Genomic DNA, 14,666 nt, shown 5'->3' with positions numbered 1-14,666 from the left:
ACACCTTTGAACCTTTAGCCCCACTTATTGAAAGATTTAAGTGAGTGTATAAGCATTTATTTGAGCCTCTATGTATAATTTTGACCCTGTATGGATTAGAACATTTTTTTAAGTCTTTAAAAATGTCTGCTGTACAATCAATTTACCCTGGAAAAAGAACAATTCAAAGAAATCCCGAAATTGCCATGACATGCATAACCATGATAAGTGTAGACAGATCAGTGGTACATTGACCACAAATGTACCACTGTAATTTATATTTCTACTTTTCTAATTCTAAATAAACGTTTTTTGTTTTCTTTATCTAAATAAAAATTAAGTAAATTACCAATAAAATCTGTAAATTCACATTTTGCCTCAGTACATGTTGAATTAATTGTGTGTAATCTGAATTTAAACTCACTTAGGAAACGTTTAAAAATTGTTAAGCAATAAAGCGTGAATGCTTTCGAGTTTTGACTTTGTCTCGTGGTTTTCTTTCTTTTCCACAGTGGTCACTTCCCAAAAATAAGCTTTCTGCTTTTTAAAAGAAGAAGCTTGTTGCGTTTCGCGCATGCGTAGTTTGCAGGTATGTGAGCGGAACACAGGAAGCGAACGTTTTTCGGACTGCTCCGCAGATGGTGCCGTCTGTTTTGCTTTAATGTGACTGACTCCACCTGCTTGACCAGTCGACTAATTTAAACCCAAGACGAAGATATCAGAAACGCGACACTTTGCTTTTTAACTGATATCTGAGAAGCCTCGGCTGATAAATCCGGAGCTTGAGTGCGAGGTTAGGGCGTGTTTGACTCTTAACTGTTAGACAGACTGCCCCCTCCTCCTCCTTCTTCTTCTCCTCCTCCCCACTGGATGCTAACTCGGTAGCCTTTGCATGTCGTTGCAGTCGTAGTCAAAAGTTGTGTTTTCGTGTGCGTTTATTGTATTTATTCGGAGGTCCGTTGAGGAGCAGACAAAGATGGGGTGTACGCTGAGCACGGACGACAAGGCGGCGCAGGAGCGGAGCAAGATGATCGACAGGAATCTGCGAGACGACGGCGAAAAGGCTGCCCGGGAGGTCAAGCTGCTCCTGCTTGGTGAGAGAAAGATGGACGGACCGAGGGAGGGACGGGGACTGGGTCTGTGTGTTTCTGTGGGACTCTCGTTGCCCAGGCGTAAAAACAACCCGATGAAGGTTTAAACAAGTTTTTGTAGCTGCTAAAATTCAAGTTTTACCCAGCCCATGAAGCAACAGAGGCAAAGGTGGGGAAATGTCGGGGCTTTATTTGAATGGTACGGTGGTGTTAGCTAAAAAAAAGTTTGAGCCAGTGGAGTTCCTATCTTTTATCCCTTGTTGAATTAACTCTAATTGTAACTGTGCTGTTAACTAACACTAGATAAGAGCACACTGATTAGTTGCTTCCACAGAAGCAAACCGCTAATACCCAGCGGTAAGTCGGTAAGCTAATTTAACTAAGCAATTAGCTGCTTGGCTAGTGTAACGCCTCGGTGCTAGCTTGGATTTGTTAGCCGTCAGAAAGCATCAATAACTTTCTGTAAACAAGTGTCTGTGTTGCTATCTTTCGTGACTCCGACTAATAGCACATCTTTTAATATGGCTTAAAGTGCAATAGCTAGCTAGCTCCCTTCCTGTTTCTTCATGACGTAAATCAAAAAGAAAGTAGACGTGCCCTAGATCGGTTATCTCTACAATCCAGCAAATATTTGAAACTAACACTTGTGAGCAGTGTTAAAGTTGTTATCTGTTGGAACAGCATTAAAGTATGTGCGAGCTTCACTATTCAACAGGTCTCGAATAATACGCCCCCCCCCCCTCCTGCGAGACATGTTTGCTCTGCTGAAGCGTTGTACACACAATTTAAACCCTCTGTATCTATACTTGTTTGTTTATCTCTGTATGACTTGCTCTTATGTCATCCAAAACTGCATTACCCAAATGCTGTGTGTGTGTGGGGGGGGGGCATTAGTGCTGCCATTTGAATATGTTGGCCTACCATGCAAATATGTTCAGAAAATTGCATACTTAAACTACTAATGCTGCTTAAAAAAATGTTATGGCCCAGCTTTCAAATTATGGGATGTAAACCATAGATAAGCTTCCAGTTAACATAACCGCATGTCACATTTCTCCAGGATTATTTCACAGTTTTAAGGAAAGCTGCCACACCTCTCCATTCTTCCCATTACATGACCACTCTCGCCTATCTCAGCATGGATAGATGGGGTAGAGGTTGCATAGCAACCTATGTGCAGCCGGGCTGACAGTAATGCACGCACGACAGAAACGGTTAGTGCGTGCTAATGGGATGCCTGCCACAGCCATGCAGTCTGCAAGCTGTTTTTGAAAATGCAGTCTTATTCTGCGTCTCGCAGCTAATCTCTGCTCAAACAGGGCTGTGGCACCAGCTATTCTCCAGCATGGCTTCACAACCCCATACGTCCCATTGTCAAGCTTGTGCGTCATTTGAGATGAAACCTTATTTGAATTTTCATGGTGCTTTTACCTGTCACGATTCCCACAACCACCTGCATGAGATGCAAGTTTGGTTTGTGGATTCATCATCTAATGGTCTGGCTAATCTGTTTAAACACAAAGATGTTTTACATCCACATTTGTGACGTTGAATATCTGGTATAATGTTCATGTCTCTGAGGGAGACTGATATGTTCTCACTGCAGTTTGCTGCTCTGTAATGCTTCCCCGCTGGGGATGTATGTAATAATACAGTAATCAGCAAATGACAGGCTCTTGCAATCACTGCTTTGAGTGGGAGGACTGTCTTAATTGTAGAGTTTTTGCAAGCAGCTTAAATGCAAATGTGAGACAGATTTTTATTTTTGTCTAGCATTATTTTTGCAAACAAATGACAGAGAAAGCAACATAGGTGCAAAAACTGCAGAGATATCTGCATTTTATAAGTGTGTATTTTGTTTTCCCTGTCATCCCGTCTCTGTGGCAAAACATTAACCATTTTACTCCACCAGTTTTTGTCATAATTGGTTTCTATTATCCCTTCAATTTCAGCAGCTCAGTCAGGCGCACGCGTGTTTGCAAATTAAATTTAAGTGATGTTTTCAGTACTGGTAGCTCTATTGTGTGTTGCTGTTTTCATATGGGATGATGAAGTGGCAAATCGCTCCAGCCACTGGGGAACTAAAAGTCCCGGGAGGGGTAAGCTAATTAAAATGTTGTGTGCTCATCTTAAAACATGCCTTAATCTCAGATGGAGTTGTTGAGCTTTATGTGAAATGAAACAGCATTGTATTTTTCTTATATTTTGATATGTGTCACCTAAAAGGCAGCAGTGGTATCACACTGCCTTATATACCGTAGTGTTGTAGTCATACATAAATCATTGGAGATGCAGAGTTCTGCCAAGCTGGTATGGGATGAATTTCTAACACAAGGAAGTTTAAGCTGTCTATAATCTCATTGACGAGACGATCCAGTTAATTAATCCAATTGCGCTTTGTGACTCAACTAAATCTGACCTCAGACACCGCTGTGGGTGTTCATACACCACAGGCAGAACTCACTTAAAACTTGAAAAAAGTGCATTTAACAGAAGCTAGTCTGGCACCATTAACTTATCTTAGTGTTTTAAATGTAGGGCTGCACAGATACTTGAAATGAATCGTGCAGTTTGGTGTTTAAAGGTAAATTATGTGTGTTTATTTCACACTGGTTGGCATTTAATGTAATTTTGTAGGTTTGCACCGTACCTGCTTCTGTTTTGAAATAATTAACACGATTGCTGTAATTTTCTCAAACTTCTGTTCTGTGTTTCAGGTGCTGGGGAGTCTGGGAAGAGTACCATTGTTAAACAGATGAAGTAAGTACGAATGAATCAGTAATACAGTTTAGAATACATCAAGCACACTAAGATACTTGATGTATTTTTTTTTATTAAAAAGGGTAATCACAGTATACCAGTGCCAATCTCAGTGAATTCCCTTATGATGCATTAAGAGTATGGATTATCTAACGCAACTGTGATAATTAGAAATTATCACATGACACTCAGTTTAATGTTTGTGATGGAAATATTTGTTCTTTTTAATGTTAAACATACAGTATAAAATACACCATGTGGTGAATAGGCAATATGTGGAGCACAACCATTTCCTTCCTGCACAGGCAACAAAAAATGTTCAATTTTAATGGGCGTGTCATCCTCATTCTACAACAGGGGTGGGCAATCTCAGTCCACAAGGGCCGGTGTCCCTGCAGGTTTTAGATGTGTCCTCGAACCAACACAGCTGATTTAAATGGCTAAATTAGCTCCTCAACATGTCCTGAAGTTCTCCAGAGACCTGGTAACGAACTAATCATGTGATTCAGGTGTGTTGACCCAAGATGAGATCTAAAACCTGCAGGACATCGGCCCTCGTGGACTGAGATTGCCCACCCCTGTTTGACCATAAACTTAAACATAAAACCTTAAAAAAATACATAAAAAGCAGCAAGTCATTAACCAGACTGTCCCATAGTTAATTATTTTTAATTCCCCCAAAAACATCCAGTAAAAACTAATTGAGTAGAGGCTTATTCAAAAAACAATTTAAAGTTGTTCTGTTATTATTTTACCTAATATCTGTCATATATGCTGCCAGAAGCTCAGGCTTCAGACTGCTCCAGACACACAGTTTAAGATATTTTTTCTGCTCTTGGCTCTGTATGATGTCAGAGTGGGTATTCCTAATATTGTCATCTCAAGCACACCACTCTGGCTGTGAATACATAAGCCCCACATACCTGTCGTTTAGACCTTCAGTTTGTGAGGAGCAGCCAATCAGAGATAAATGTCCTCAAAGGGGGGGGAGCTACAATGCTTAAGATGATCTGAGAACCTGCATCATAGCTCATCGAAAAATAAATATGATTATTTTCAACTGGAAATGATGCGGTACTATAAAAATAGTCTAAGAATAAACACTAAAGAAAATAGAGGCATACGAGCTTGAATTAGAATGTGATTTTAATAAGTACAGTTAATCATTCAAATTATACAAGTGATCAGTAAAAGTATAACTCTCTCTATATTTTTAAGTCTCAGTTTGACAGAGCTTTGGTACCAACTTTCAGCCCATTGTTTAACTGAGAAGGCTGCTCCACTAGGTTAGTTCACACATTGTGTCATTTTTATTAAAATAAAAAAGCAGCCACCAGGCTCACTTAGCTGGTGAGTATTAGGCAACTAATGAGCCAGACATTTCCCTCGGGAGCTGAGGGAGACCTAAAACAGAGCTAGAACAAACGTGACTCCAGATGAGCAGCAGCATTTACTTTTATCTCCTGGTTTTCTAAAGCAGTTGATTGCTTGTTTGGCCTTGTTGCAGATTTTAATAGCAATCTCGAACATGAAATGGACCATTATTTATACCTTTTATAATCTATTTTGTTATGTTAACTATCAACCAGTTTACCAGCATTTAAAGAACAGATTGAATCCCATTGTTTGTACTTATTGTATGAAATTAGAATTAACTGTGGCACGCCTGCTAATGTTCTCTCTGTGTTTCAGGATTATCCACGAAGCAGGCTACTCAGAGGAGGAGTGTAAGCAGTACAAGGCTGTGGTCTACAGCAACACCATCCAGTCCATTATTGCCATCATCAGAGCCATGGGACGCCTCAAGATTGACTTTGCTGATCAAGCCAGAGCAGTAAGTGACAGAAAACACAGCATCCAGACAACCTCACAGGTTGTCTGTGGTAACAGCGACTTAGTCATTTGCCTTATGGGCAGGGTTCTTTGCATTGCAACCTTCTAGGGGGAAAAAGGATAAAAAACTGGTCTGTGCTTAATATCACATTTAAAAGTCTTCTTAAAGCTAAAGCTCACTGTGATGAGGACTGTCGTTGTGTTGTCCAGATAGCTCATTACCTCAGTCCTCATAATGAAGTGAAATGCTGCCTGTCAAAAGTTTCAAATGAGAAATCTGTCCTCATATGATGATGCACAAAAAAACCAAAACTGTGGTACAGAAATGGAATATATAATATTTACAGTATGTATAATGTATACATTCCTATATAAATTCACAAAATAAGAATATATCCCAACTATCTACAGAAATTAAGAAGTATTTAAAGATTATGACCAAGACAGTGGGGTGGGAGTTTAGGAAATTTAAGTAGAAGATGTGCAAAGTGTATGTAATAAATCCAGTGTGCAAAGTTATTATAGCCTCATTTATAATAAACAGGCAACATTTCTGTTTTTCTTTCTCACTGGAGACGTCGTGGCCATTGTTTTATTTCTGTTTTCACAAGTCTAGTTTATTAATATCCTGTTTGGCAGATTTTTTTTTAAACAGACTCCTGTTTCTTTTTGCAAATCTGTTTCTCCTTTTTCTTTTTCTTTTTTTCCCCTCTTGGCATAACAAAAGAGCTAGTCATTGTGTCTGCATGACTGGCCTGGCTCTCTCATCGTGACCAAGTTTAATCCTGAAGCCTTTCTTTTCTGATTTTATGCTCTCTCAAATATCAAGGTTTTTGCCTCTGGCGTTTAGACACTGTGCCCCTTTTGAAATCTAATTTTATGTAAAGTATAACAGGTGAAAGGACTGGGGAAAACACAGTTAATTAATTATTAATTTATCACTTTAGTTTGCACGGCCCATTCGGGTAAGGACTAACGACCATAGATGAATTGTGATCTTTCTAAATATAGAAAAAAATTAGCAAAACAAATCTAGTAAATCTTTGTTTCTATTTGATAATGAGTTAACCTTCTTTAGGCTGTTTTCAGTTAAGTGTCTTTGCCTTTAGGATGACGCGCGGCAGCTGTTCGTCCTGGCGGGCTCAGCAGAAGAGGGCTTCATGACCAGTGAACTGGCTGGGGTCATCCAGCGGCTGTGGAAAGATGGAGGAGTTCAAGCCTGCTTCAGCCGCTCCCGAGAGTACCAGCTCAACGACTCTGCAGCATAGTGAGTAGGATGCACGGACACGCATACTTCAAACAGCAGGGGACTGTCCTTGGAAGAATAACTCCCGCTCTTACGTCAGTGCTTTAGCTTGTTGCCAATCTTTCTTTCTCTTGTTGATTTTTCTCTTTCCAAAGTTACCTAAATGACCTGGACAGGATATCCAACAGTGCTTACGTTCCAACCCAGCAGGATGTGCTGAGGACCAGAGTCAAAACTACCGGTATTGTGGAAACACACTTCACTTTCAAGGACCTGCACTTCAAGTGAGTATAGCCACCATCATTGTTTTAGTTTTGTTTAAACACAGCAGTGTCTCGTGGTGCTCCATGTAAAGTCTACACTGACTCACATATGCCTGCCTTTATTTTTCATTTATGACTGTTAACCTTTAGAAGCCAAAACGGCTCATAGCTTTAAAAAAAGATAGAAAAAAACTTCAGATGCACTAATACTAAACAATTTAGACCAAACACTGTGACAGGAGTGCCTCCAAGAACCAAAATGTGACATGTAGTAGGTAATGGTTTATGGCTTTCTTATAGCCATCAATTCTTTCCTCATTTTCATAACTCATAAAATCATTTGGTGTCAAAGGTCTCTCATTTGCATTGTTATAGTTTCGGATAGTATAGGATCAGAATCAGCAAATTCAGGAGTTTGCATTTTGATAGACGATGCCCTGCTGTTCCTATGTGAGGCAACCACTAGTAGTTGACGCCTTGTTCATGAAAAATGAAAAGCTACGAGTGGTCGGCCAGCGTGTAGTCTCGTCACCTAATATCACACTGAATGCAAGAACACAGTAGCTTCATACTCTTGAAAACTAACTGAAAAAATGGCTTTTAAAAGCTCTGACAGCTGTCCACAGTATTTTACACATTCTGAAAGACTTGCGTGTGTTTGTGTGAAAATGTCATCACCCAGACCATGTGAGTGTGTGAGAGTTGCACTTATTTAACAATATCTTTCTGTGATCTCAGAATGTTTGATGTTGGTGGACAGAGATCAGAGAGGAAGAAGTGGATTCATTGTTTTGAGGGCGTCACTGCCATCATCTTCTGCGTCGCTTTGAGTGACTACGACTTAGTGCTGGCTGAGGACGAGGAAATGGTAAGAGCTGTCTGAGCCTGGCACACTCTGCCCACTAGTACGTCTCTGATCGGTAATCACTGTGCACTTCTCCTCCCGCTCAGAATCGAATGCACGAGAGCATGAAGCTGTTTGACTCGATCTGCAACAACAAGTGGTTTACAGAGACCTCCATCATCCTTTTCCTCAACAAAAAGGACTTGTTTGAGGAGAAGATCAAAAAGAGCCCCCTTACAATCTGCTTCCCTGAGTACGCAGGTGAGTCATATAAACAAACACTGACATGCAGAGCTGGTACTTTATACATGCAAATAATGTCCTTTGTGTGTTGGCGGGGTATATAAATCATTAAGCCCAACTATGTATGCAGGATTTGGGCTTTTAATCGTGGATTTGTAATGATGTGTAGAAAAATTTAACCTACTTATTTAAACTGTTGTTGTTTTTGTGTAACATGACTAAGTCATATTTGGATTCCTTTATACTGTCAGAATCCTGTGATTATTGCTTTTAGAGCCTAACTTGTTTTGTAGCTACACAAAGGTGTGGCAGGCCCTGTAGATGACACAGATGTTTTATCCCACTGCTGTGCTCTGGAGCTGTGTGGGCTGCTTCATGTTTAAACAATGCATTTTTGTCAGGTTCACAGATACAGATTAAATAGCCATGATTTTGATATGAATCTACACTAGAACACCACATCTGTAACATCATGTCATCATCTATTTATATCGATGTGATGTAAGGATCCAGAGATTCAGTAGAAGATAAGTTTTAACCTTTTCGTCCCTAGGAGGCTCGTCGGGTCACGTTGTATTTATTGTGAAAGGACATTTTATGGTTTCCAAATATGGTACACTCACTCAAGGGACCATTTCTGTGCCTAAAATAGATGTGGGGTTTGTCATGTTTTATTTCTGGTGGTAAAGGTTGAATTTTTAGAACCAGTTCAGTAATATTGGTGTCACACTTCTCATTACTTTGTGGTGGCCGTTTACTTCCTTATTTTACACACTGATAACTCACGTTAACTTGAAAAAAAACAAAAAAACCACACTCAGCTGTGATACTAAGCGAAGGTTTTTCAATTCATAAAGCCAGATGTTGTTCATTTTGACCTCAGTATTGACTTTTAAGTAAGACATTTTAAGTAATAACCATAAGCTTAAAGTAGAACTTCATTTTTTAAAAGGGGGCTGTGTAAAATATGAATGAAAACAGAATGCAGCGATTTTCAAATCTCTTGAACTTCTAAAACTGAGAATAGTTATTATTTGAGGAAATATGCTGGCTTATTTTGAATTTGAAGGCACATCTCAAAAAAGCTGGGACAAGGCCATGTTTACTACTGTGTGGCATCACCTCTTCTTCTAACAGTGTGTAAATGTCTGGGTACTGAGGAGACCAGATGTCTGTACTGTGAAGCGGGACTTTGGCTTATCCAGTTAAATTGAGTGTTAACGCTGAGTTTCCTGTATTTCAATCAGTTTCCTTATTGCATGTAGTGTATGACATTTCAAGCACACGATGCTCTTCATCAGACCACTGTACTGGGTGCATTGCCATGGTAACTGATGCTGTGAACCATATTAGAGATGGATATGTATGAAATCGCCACCTACTGACCAGTCAGTCCTCCGAATAATTGTGTTGTCATTTCTGGAAGATTCCTTAGATGCCTGTGTACTGAGACTATGAGGGACTAAAGTCTTTATAAATTCTGCAAATAATTTATTTAATGTTAATAATATTATTGTTCCGTAAACATAAATATTTGTAGGCTGCCTTTTGTACTTTAAATCAAATTGTTCACCTATTGTAGCTTTAAGCCCACGTTTGGATTCTGTTTTTAATATTTGCATGTTACACTCAGAATGTTAAACACCACAGAGGCTGCAGCTGAAAGAATAAAAACTAAAACAAACACCCAGTTAAACATTAATCTGATTGAGCACTCGATTATAATCCGTCAGGTTCTCCTGTGTTTTATTGATAGAGCGGTGTGTTAACTCACAGTTTGCCTTCCTCCCTTTCTTCAAATATGCAAGACTTTTATTAAAATATAACAGATTTCCCATTTTACCGACCAAAACAGCTAAAGCCCTCACACATACAGTGCTGTTAATACTAAACTAGTGTCCAGCGTCTTTCCTCTCACGCACGTAATCGCTGATTTGCCTGCAGCAACTGTGCCACTTTCACTTCCAGTTAAACACATCATACTTCCAGTATTGTCTTACCTGTTGGTATTTTACTTGCTGTATAGTTTTATCTGCCTTTGTGAAGTCAGCCACACTGTTGCCAGTCCACTTATCTGTAATTGTGACTTGTGAGACACTGCCAGTGCCAGGGAACTCCAGGGAACTCCCGGGATCCCCCGGATTAACTGCTTAAGCAGGACTTGCGGTCCAACAGAGGTAGCGCGTATGCTGTCCTCTCCAGGCTAAGGATGACCTGTCTGCCTGCAGGGAGCTCTGCTGTCAGATGGAGGCATTGTACAGCTTATCTGTGGGACACTCTTGCTTGTAAAGTTGTCAGGACTTTTAGAAGACCTCTAAGACTACCTTTTTTTTTAAAATATATATACCCAATCACCAAAGTGATTGACTTTTTAGCAAAATTGTAATACACATGTTTGGTTTTTGGGTTTGGTTTTTTTTTTTTTATTTGTTTGTTTGTTTGTTTGTTTTCCCCCGCATTTTGTTACCCTGTCCTAACTTATTCAAGACATGTTGCTGCAATCAAACTCAGAGTGATCCTAGTCTTATCTCATTTGTTTCTATGTTTTGAACAAAATTAAATGTGGGTTTGTGAGATCTGCACTTCCTTTTGGAATTAGTGCTATAGTAAAACATGCTGTTGCCCTTCTGTTATTCTCCTGTCAGGTGAAACCCTTGCTTGAATAAATGTCAAATTATAAACAAAGTCAGCCGAGAAGTAAATATTCTGCAGCCAGGTTAGAGAAAAACGAGGGCAACAATAAATCCGAATTGACACTGGAGCAGCATTTTTGGAAAGCATAATTAAATTGCAGCTTGACACCAGGCTGGAACTGCTATTTAAAGGCCTTCACGGCCGGGTAGTGCATCCTGTTTATTTGAGACTGAGCTCAGGACAGGTGCCTGTTGAACATTGAACCACACAACACTGACACTCAACCTGTACGTCACTGCAGAGTGAAACGACTGGAGGTCAGCAAAGGAACAACTTTCACAGGGCGTTAAGTTTTATAGTTTTAAGTAGAACTCTAACAGTGTGCACAGTCATATTCAGTTGATGAGAAACTGAAAAATAAGTGCATCTATGCATTTTTTTTTTTTTTTTAAACTTATATGATGGCAGTGAAAAAACGGAACAGCTTTAGATTTCATTTCTCCCTCTATTTCCATTTCCTCTTTATCCCCACCCACTTCACAGGCGCCAACACCTACGAGGAGGCCGCAGCATACGTCCAGTGTCAGTTTGAGGACCTAAACAAGAGAAAGGACACCAAGGAGATCTACACCCATTTCACCTGCGCCACCGACACCAAGAACGTGCAGTTTGTGTTTGATGCCGTCACTGACGTTATCATCAAGAACAACCTGAAGGACTGTGGTCTTTTCTAAAAGGTGACGTGTCATGTTTTGTCTGTGAACAGGCCTCCATATTTTCTGCCACATTTTCTCCTCTAACCAGGTTTTGGTTTGTTTGTTTTTCCCCCTGTTCAGGCAGCTTGGTGTCCGGTTTAATGAGTGACTTTATTCAAGAGGAGTGGAGGAAGCTTGGACTGATTTCACTTTTAACCCCTTATTAACTTATGTTCATCTCTAAAAGTTTAAAAATGGTATGTAGAGAAAACATTTTGTGTAAAATATTTGTACAACTGTCTATGGCCAGGGATTTTTTTCCTCTATTTTTAAAATGTGCTTCTTTTACCTTATTTTTATTTGTATGTAAAAAGTGGGGCCTTTGCTTTTTCCTTTTTTTTTTTTCTGTGCATCACATTTTCTTTTCTTTTTTGTAGTTGCTCGTGCCTTGCATGCCTTAGTTGCAGTGTTTTTTCTTTATTGTTCGCTTGTTTATTTAGATGCCACCATTTAACTCTTCTCGAGTCCCTTCAATTCATACTATATTTGTTTTTTAATAATTCTGGCCACTTCACTGTTATATATACATATTTTTGCCTCCTTGTATAAAACAAGCAAGACCAATTCACTCTGATGCTGACATACTGTGAGAGCTGTGTGGAAACTGATGTGTGGTTTGCATGGGTGATACGAGCGAGGGCAAATGCACATGTGAGCGATGGAGTTTGCGCGTGTGCGTTTGCGCGCGCGTGTGTGCGTGCGTGTGTGTGTGTGTGTGTGTGTGTGTGTGCGCGCACAATATAAAACAAAGGGACTTTATTCCTCTACTTGTCATCCTCTTTCAAAGTTTTATTTTTCTAAGAGACCAAAAAGGAGCTCCTCTCACGAATCAAAAAGTGCACCTTGTCGATGCGCTGCTACAAACATTCCCGATTGAACCATGAAGGAAAGGGAAGCTTTGAAAAGAGGATGCCAATGGTGGCCTTGTAGCAGACAGTAGGACCATATGTAGATCTGTGTTCAGTGCATAGACACAGTTGATTTGGTTACAAGTGCACTGTTACTCATTATGATCTGTGAAGGTTTAAAGTTACATGCCCCGCCCCCTCCTTCTCCTCAGCTCTGTTTCCATGAGATGGGGACTTTAGTGGACTAATCTCCATGATTTTGCTAATAAAAGGGTTGCTATGTTGAAACCATGGCAACTTATGCAAAAAAACATGTTTGCCTCCTGTTTTTGTTTTGGTGTGTGTGTGTGTGTGTGTATTATTATTTTATGAAAAGTAAGAAGCATTTTTAAATGCTTTTGAGAAATGTAGACCTTAAAAACCCATAACAGATGTTTTATCTCAAACTGTTTTGATCATTGTTTAAGGTTTTAAACCCAAGGGGGAACATACACAAAACACACTCTGGCTGTGTTTTTTTTTTTTTTTTTTTTTTTTTTTTTTCCCTCATTTACATTGTAAATTACATGTGTAAGAGTTTTAAACCGTTGACCGTAGTTTTCCAGAATGGGGGGGAGCACATGCAGTTAAATAAGGCATGAGTGTATTATGAAGCTTCAGCTTATCTGAAATCAATTTGAAAACTGAAGAAAAGGACTCCGGAGCAGAGCTGATTTTCTTAGAGGGAACAAGCTGTGTGGTTTTACACAGGGCAACACTCAGCCCAGGCGTTCACAATCTCTGAGAACATGACCACACCCACCGAGCACCTGCAACACAAAACAGAAGAACAACCTGTCAGCCCAGCAGCCAAAAGATGAGGTTGTCACACTTTCTCACCCTGCCAGTAGAGATGAGGACACTAACAAAAAGAAAAATTAGCCAGGATAAGATGAGCAGGGGTGTGTCCAGGATTTTTAAAATGGGGTGGACCAGGCAGGGAGGGTACATGAAATCAGAATATTTACCATAAGTATTTAATTGTACAATTTAAGTTTAAAGAGCTAGTGTACAAACCACAATTTTCAAGCTCATATGCATCCCTGCGTCCTATTGCACATTTATTATGTGAAAAGTTGGGAAAGAATTAAACAACAGCCTGTGATAGTTTTGTTTTTTGTTTTTTTTGTAAGTATTTAGACTTTTTACATAAGTCAAAGTTAGAATCCTGCTAAAGTAGCTTAATAGCACCCAGGTTGTATATTGAAATATATTTAGAAAACCTTGTTTGAAATTGCATATCAAATTTCAGGGGGGCTGGTGGCACCCCATGCCCCCCCCCCCCCCCTTTCTAGGCATGCCCCTGTATGGAGAGAAATTTGCCCCAAAAGGGTTGCAAATGCATTCAATATTATACACAAGCGTAAACTAAGATTTACAAGTGTCTACAATGATTTGTGTATAACTTCTGAGGGCTCACGAGGACCTGCTTCAATCCAGACACAAATACAAAGTAATTTGACCGCATAAAACTATTTTACAAATGCGCACATCCAAACCCGAACAGACACTACACAGTAGCCTATAAAAGGTTACTATATGGTTTAAATAATCTTATGGACTTCTGCTGGGAAACGTGAGCACTCTGCTGCAGATGGGGGGACACCATTACTGTACATTACTGCAGATCATCCTCTGGAGTGAGTATGCTTACTAATCTCTGTATATTTTGAAGATATATTTCAGGTCAAGTGGAATATCACTTTGATGTTAATCTTACCATCCTCTAATGAAAGCAGTCTAACATGTTAGCTTAATGAATAATCCTGAACATTTCAGGATGTTGCAGGCTACTGTGTAGTTTCTGTAATTGGTAAATCTGTGTTTTCTAGTAAAAGGGTTTATTTAGAAAGGGAAAAGAACGTATGTAGTGGAAACCCAGATTTCCAAGCTTTACACTGGGACATGAATGCATCTTACATTTGTGAGTCTGGGTGAAACTTGCAGCGATAAATTTACCCCACGTGATCTGTGCGTGTCAGGCGATTCGTGCACACGTATTTAAGGTTTTAAAGCGAGGGGGAGATGCTACGTGTAGTTTTAGACGTTTGTACGCACAGAAAGGTTTTCGAAAGTCAAAATGATCGGATTCGTGAGCTGAACGTAATAAATTATGCGTAAATAATCAGTA

The 14,666-nt window shown here is 39.7% G+C and overlaps 1 protein-coding gene across 2 annotated transcripts; it reads left to right on the top strand.

Moving 5' to 3' along the window:
* The first annotated feature begins 553 nt into the window (after positions 1-553).
* Positions 554-12,805, top strand: LOC146515690 (guanine nucleotide-binding protein G(i) subunit alpha-1). Of its 2 annotated transcripts, XM_085168035.1 has the most exons (10): positions 554-772; positions 934-1,073; positions 3,788-3,830; positions 5,523-5,664; positions 6,773-6,930; positions 7,065-7,193; positions 7,911-8,040; positions 8,124-8,277; positions 11,437-11,630; positions 11,730-12,805. In XM_085168035.1, exons 2-9 carry the CDS (start codon positions 956-958, stop codon positions 11,625-11,627), a joined length of 1,065 nt encoding a protein of 354 aa, XP_085024161.1. In that variant the 5' UTR covers positions 554-772; positions 934-955; the 3' UTR covers positions 11,628-11,630; positions 11,730-12,805. The 2 variants fall into 2 exon arrangements, with proteins under 2 accessions (XP_085024161.1, XP_085024160.1); XM_085168034.1 differs by having other exon boundaries at positions 554-1,073.
* Positions 12,806-14,666: the final 1,861 nt, after the last annotated feature.

The sequence above is a fragment of the Neolamprologus multifasciatus genome, chromosome 7 (assembly GCF_963576455.1).
Source record: "Neolamprologus multifasciatus chromosome 7, fNeoMul1.2, whole genome shotgun sequence".
NCBI classification, from domain to species: Eukaryota; Metazoa; Chordata; class Actinopteri; order Cichliformes; family Cichlidae; genus Neolamprologus; species Neolamprologus multifasciatus.
This window is presented reverse-complemented; position numbering and strand designations above follow the sequence as displayed.

Coding starts and splice junctions, on each gene's coding strand:
- LOC146515690 (XM_085168035.1), top strand. CDS start 956: ATGGGGTGTACGCTGAGCACGGACGACAAGGCGGCGCAGGAGCGGAGC. Junction 7,194..7,910: donor TTCAAGGACCTGCACTTCAA/GTGAGTATAGCC, acceptor CTGTGATCTCAG/AATGTTTGATGTTGGTGGAC. Junction 8,278..11,436: donor CTGCTTCCCTGAGTACGCAG/GTGAGTCATATA, acceptor CCCACTTCACAG/GCGCCAACACCTACGAGGAG.